Here is a 6182-nt window from a genome sequence, read left to right on the forward strand (position 1 = left end):
CCAATCACCATTTATTAAGTCCAAGAACTGTGAGGCTCTCATTATTTGAGGAAATTAAAGCAATAAATGGGAAGGTGAAGTAGTGAAGGAGATAACCATCCTGTTTTCAGGTGTTCACTCAGCTCTAGTGTTGAGTTGGACATGAGTAAAGCATTCTCTGAAATCCCAACCTAAAACATCTCTCAGAAAACTTGACTCCCATCACATGATCTAACACACGAGTTTAGTAACCTGTAAAGCTGGGAGAGATCAAAACAAATAACTGCTTTTAGCCAATATGTGTTAGGAGGTTTGCTATGCTGCAATTCATCACTGGAATAGCAGCAAAGCAGGATCTGCACACTATGTCCATATACATGAATTGTGTCAATTCCAGTAATAATCTACATGTTCTCTGCTCTAAAACCATGATCATTTATTTCCAAAGAGAAGCCCCTGGATTCTCCCCACATAAAATGAAAAAAAAAATCTTCAAATATTTGCAAATAAGAATAATTTGGATTCTTTAAGGGATTCTCTTAATTATTACTTGGATTGAAAACTTCACATGCAAAACTTGTCATCTTTTTTTTCACTTCCTTCACACCAGGCCTCACAAAGCCAGGCACAGTGTTCGTAGACAATAAGCATCCTGAGAACAGTGGGAAAAATTAAGAAATTCCACATAATTTTTCTCAAGTTATAGGTACTGCCCAAAGCCATCAAGTACACCTGCATGGCTGTAAACAGCTACCTAATTTTCAGTGCCGTAAGTCCTGAGATTGGGTAAGTATTTTGGTTTAGACTGTGTGATGTAAACTACAGGCTACAGAAGGATGCTGTTCCTAATGTCTTCTCAGACATTCCAGGGACCTTGTCACTCACTTCTTCACAGGAAGGTTTATCCCCTTTGATTTCCTGATGCCTCCCATAGAATGTGCTGGCCCCTTTTGGGAATGACTACTTCCTCTTTCTTCTTCTTTAAGCAAGAACCAAATTATGTGAGGTTTCGTGCTGTTTTAATGACCAAGCATAGGGGAAGGGGTGAGGAGGGATTGTTAACAGGCTCTAGGAATACCATGGCCATATAGAAAAATGGATTCCTCAAAAATGAAAAGTGTGATCACCTCCCTCAATTGTAGACACACACTGAGGTCAGGGAGACATCTCTCCACACTTGAATCATCTTCACATGTGATGGTGGGTGTCGATGGGCAAAGCCGTAAATGTATTGCCCATTTACCTTTACCTACAAGAGGAAAAATGCATCAGACAGTATGCCACCAAACAAGTTTTCAGCTTCTTCACTCTGCCCTAGGACCAATAATATTTCCTAAGAAAACTCCTAGTTATACAAGTGGACGTGGTAGACACACTTCTGTTTACAGATGACATTTTGTGCCTATTGAGACAGTTGATGACTTTATTTCTAATGCTTCCTTTCATTTCTCTAGTGAAGTTCTGCACTGTGTCACACAGTCCCTGTTAACTCAGCCTCCCTTCTAGCCTGGATGATCCCCATCACCAGAGCCTGTGTCTCAGGAACTTGAGACCCTGCATGTTGCACAGAGCCTGCCACAGGGTTAGTGCTAGACCATGTCCATTGAATGCATACTTTTCACTTCCATGAACTGTGACTGCCTTTTACTACTGATGGCACAGTTTTTCTTTGGAGTAGCCTACATCTGAGGTGGCAGTGGCAAAGAATGAAAGCCAGTGTTGTTAGAGAGTCAAAGGAGGACAGGTGTTGTAAAACATAGGATATTATCTTCAACCACTTCTAAGCACAGGAAAAGATCCCTCACTTGAATCTGAATAAAACGTGAATCTTTTGGCCTGCTCATTAGAGAAAGCCGGAAAGTATGGATATATTCCTTATACTGAAGCTATAGAGGAAGTCACCTTATTAGTATTAATTTTTCAAATTTAAAATGCACACATTTTTCAACAGTTTTTTCATTTTTTTGGTAATTATCTTCCAATATAAGTATTGGGAGGTTGGTAATGACAAAAGGATTGATTAGAAAACTTAATACAGCATCACTTGTGAGAGCAAAATGCTGGAAACAACTTTAATGCCCAAATTGGGTAAAGTTCAATAATTTTGAGTAAACTTTTTCATGCAATATTATTCAATCTTTAGAAACTAAAGCAGCACCATGGGTTGATAATGTCTTCAAGATATATTCTTTGACAACAAATCAACTTAGTTTCTAAAGTGTAATGTGTAGAGTAACTTATACCAGGATTTACTTAAAAACAAATGAAATCATAGACATATCTATATGCTTCCATAGGCAAAGATTTCCTCTGAAGGGTGGGCATGGTGGCTTAAGCCTGTTATCCCAGTATATTGGGAGGCCGAGGTGGGTGGATCACTTGAGATCAGGAGTTCAAGACCAGCCTGGCCAACATGATGAAATCCTGTCTCTACTAAAAATACAAAAATTAGCCTGGTGTGGTGGCAGGCATCTGTAATCCCAGCACTTGGGAGGATAAGGCAAAAGGATCGCTTGAATCCAGGAGGTGGAGGTTGCAGTGAGCTGAGATCACAGCACTGCATTCTCACCTGGTTGACAAAGTGAGACTCTATCTCAAAAAAAAAAAAATTCTCTGAAGGAGTGCAGAGCTCTAGTAATGTTCTTATGAGTAGAATTGGGGCCCAAAAGTGATATGAAGGCTTAATTTTTGACTGATTAAAACAACTTTTTTCTTAAGTATATTGTATTTACTCAGCTTAAAGAAAATTTGATTAATGGCGTAAGTAGAAAAGAGCACTATGGGAAAAGACAGAGGAGAGTCTCTACTTTGGGGAAAATGGAAGGTGAGCTGACCTTGACCTTGGTCGGATTTGGGAAAGAGCTGAGAATGGCAGTGCAAGCAGAGGGCGCTCTGTGATGAAAACCTGGGGCAGGAGTAGTTATGGGAGATGGGCCCCAAGGGACTGGTGAGGCCAAGTCAGTGAGAGCTGCCTCCTGCTCTGGGGGCCCACAGAGCCTGGGTGCTGGGAGCTCCTAGGGTGCTCACCTCGTACTCACTGTGACGCACGTAGATGCGCAGGTCAAATGGTTCGCCATCCTCAAAGGGCACATAGTGTAATTTCTCTTCCAACTTCCATACCCCAAACTCACGACTGTTCATGACCACACGATGGCCAAAGTGCACTCGGAAATGGAAGGCAATATCTGAGTCCTCATCCGTCCTAGTGTAGAAATCCACCTGCAGCTCTGGGTCATTGCTGAGGGCAAAGCACACAGCAGGTTGGGCAGCTCCCTCCCTTGCACAAACACCCAGACAAATCCCGTCCCCCCTTTACCCAGGGCAAAAGTCTCCCTGATGATACTGCATGCTTGGTCCCTGTGGGGATGCTTCAGCTCCTCATGCCCCCGGCAGGAAGATGCTGTGCTCCTCATCCCCAGATGAAAACTGAGCCAGTCACTGACCTGGGCCTGACTTGTTCATTCCCTGAAAATTCAATGCCCCTTGATGAAGAGCTCCAACTCCAACCCACTGAGTGTTCTCCTCCTCTAGGCCCCATGGCTTGCCCACATGCAGTTGCTGCAGGTCTGATGCCGGGTGCTGGAGGGTCTCCAGGACCTGCACCTGCATGAAGCCTCCATCCTGCCAGCTAGACATTTCCACATCACTCACACATAACATCAAGCCCTTAGCAAATATTCTCCCTTCTCCACCCCCTCCTTTGGACCGTGGAGTACTCACAGAAAAGAGAGGTTCGGTCTCCCTTTGATAATCACACAGGAACCAATAGACAAGGACACAGGAAGTTTGTATGGCACCTGCCAGGGTATTGAGGGTGAGTGAGAGGTGCAGGGTCAGGTGCAGCCTCCCCTCCTGTAACAGATTCCCATGGTGCAGGAGTTTAGAGATCAAAGGACAGACTCCGAGGCCTCCCCCTTTCACCCCACCACAGTCAGGGGCTCATATTCCTGAAGATACGGTGGACCCATACGTAAAAGCAAGAGTTCAGGATCCAGGATGCCTGGATTCCGGTCCTCATTCTGCTTCCTCCTAGCAGTGCATCGTAGATCTGTTACATGAACTCTACTTGCTTCATTTTCCCCAGCACAAGGAGAATTATCAGGAATTCCTACTTTGTACGATGTTCTCCGTAATAGGGGAGTTAATTTATGTAAAACTTTTACCCTAATCCTTGGCATGTGTAGGGCCTGTTAGGGGTGAACTAGCAGAACAGGGGAGTCCTCCTGAAACACTGACCTGCCTTCATTTTCAACTCAGAAAATGAAATCAAGACTTGAGGATGTAAGAATTTAAAAATTCACTCCAGTAAAAAACAATGCTTGTTAAAAGAGAAAGGGAAATAGTGAAAGAACAGGAAACCCCTGTGTGAGGGATGCACATGCATCACAATCATCGAGGGCAGTGGACGTCCTTCCCAGAAGGGGACACATTGCTGAGAGCACAGCCCCAGGACTTGCACAAATGAAGCCTGTGGGTCAGGGACATAACTGGAGGGAATCATTGATTTCTACGACGACTACAAGTGGTTGATGATTTTTTTGTATTTTTGAGATAGGGTCTTGCTCTGTCGCCCAGGCTGACATGCAGTGGTGCAATCATAGCTCACGGAAACCACAAACTCCTGGGTGGCAGTGATCCTCACACATCTGCCCCCTCTTGAGTAGCTGGGGCAAAAGGTACCTGTCACTCTGCCAGTTGATATTTAAAGGTTTTTTTTAAATAAAAGGCCTCACTGTGATGCCCAGAGTGGTCTCAAACTTCTGGCCTCAAGTTATTGTCCCATCTTTGCCATTGGTGGGATTATAGCCATGAGCCAGTGAATGCAGATACTTGGTTGATTAATATCCTCTGTAAGCTCTGTCTGAACTGAAAGTAAACTTGTTCTTTCGTGGGTGGAGGAACAAGTTTAGTCTCAGTTCAAACAGAGCTTACAGTGGATATTTGGCGTTATTCAGTCTCTGAAACCATGGTCTCTAATGTCCTTCCCTAGCAAATCAGTATCTGCACACCCTCCTGTCCCAAGATGGGAAGAATAGGCTGGGTTGGGAGCAGGGAAGCTGAGCCTTGGAGGCAAGAGCCAGTGATAACTCTGTGCAGACCCCAACTGTGAAATCATCACCCCTAGTCTGCATTCCTCTTCCTCACTCTTACTGGGAAGAGACATTTACAGATCACACATTCCACTCTCATAAGTGATCTGAAACAAGTCCTCGATAACTCACAATCCCCAAGATCCCCACCAGGTAAGCCACCTGGGATCCACATTGACACACATGAAAGGACACACAGCTTCTTCATCAAAGGTGCTGCTGTGTGGGGAGGAACATTTACATGCACAGAAAGCCACATGCATGTTCCCACTTCAACACACAGTAACATCCCAGCACACACACCCACAGACACACAGAGCCACTCTACTCACTGAGTCATACACACTTGCTCACTGTGCACATAAGATGCACATGCACTGGTCTGGCTGTGCTCACACACACTTACTTCACAGTCATGAAGACAATGCACACTCACTCCCTTATACTCACACACACACCTGCTCAACCTGGTGGTGGGAGGCCATCCACCTCCCACATAAAGTCACATCATCTCAGCAGATTTCACTCTCATCAGACATTATCACATGCTCACAGAGGGTTACACTGGTCCAGGGTCCACACCCCACACCCCACAAGCATCTCAGATACCGTAGCCTCAGGGTTTCTCTTCCACACACCCACAACTGTCAGTAAAGCATTCACAGAAGCAATGCTTATATTTTCATCTCATAAAATCTCCCAGTTTTTTTGTTGTTGTTGTTGTTTGTGTGAGTTGAGATTATTGAAGGCTGTGCCTTTTCAACTCACGGGTAGAGATGACATTGGTCTCTCTGGGCGTCTCTGCGGAATTGTGTCCAGTCTTCTGAGTGATTCTCTGAGTTGCAACATTTAAATGATCCATTATAGCCGTGCCCTCTGGCTTCATTCCAGATTCCACGCTCCTCCCAGAAACCTTTCCTTGCAGCGTGAGAAAAGCTAAGGTGTCAGGAAGAAACTCAGTCACAACCATAGCTACTTGCAAGACTGTGTCTGTAATGCAGCAGAAATTACCATGGGGGAGGTACCAGGCTGTAGATTGGGTTACCAGAGAGATGCATAGATAAGAATGATGGCGTTAGGGGAAGTGATTGTAAAGCCCAGACTTTATGCCTC

At 44.6% G+C, this 6182-nt stretch overlaps 1 protein-coding gene across 1 annotated transcript; it reads right to left on the bottom strand.

Moving 5' to 3' along the window:
* Positions 1-1102: 1102 nt before the first annotated feature.
* Positions 1103-5911, bottom strand: LOC108285713 (galactoside-binding soluble lectin 13-like). The gene is made up of 4 exons (XM_037729404.1): positions 5838-5911; positions 3700-3776; positions 3007-3217; positions 1103-1228 (listed from the first exon to the last, which is right to left on the bottom strand). The coding sequence occupies exons 1-4, from the start codon at positions 5850-5852 to the stop codon at positions 1112-1114; spliced, it is 420 nt and encodes a 139-aa protein (XP_037585332.1). The 5' UTR covers positions 5853-5911; the 3' UTR covers positions 1103-1111.
* Positions 5912-6182: the final 271 nt, after the last annotated feature.

This window comes from Cebus imitator, unplaced genomic scaffold (assembly GCF_001604975.1).
Source record: "Cebus imitator isolate Cc_AM_T3 unplaced genomic scaffold, Cebus_imitator-1.0 Scaffold306, whole genome shotgun sequence".
NCBI lineage: Eukaryota > Metazoa > Chordata > Mammalia > Primates > Cebidae > Cebus > Cebus imitator.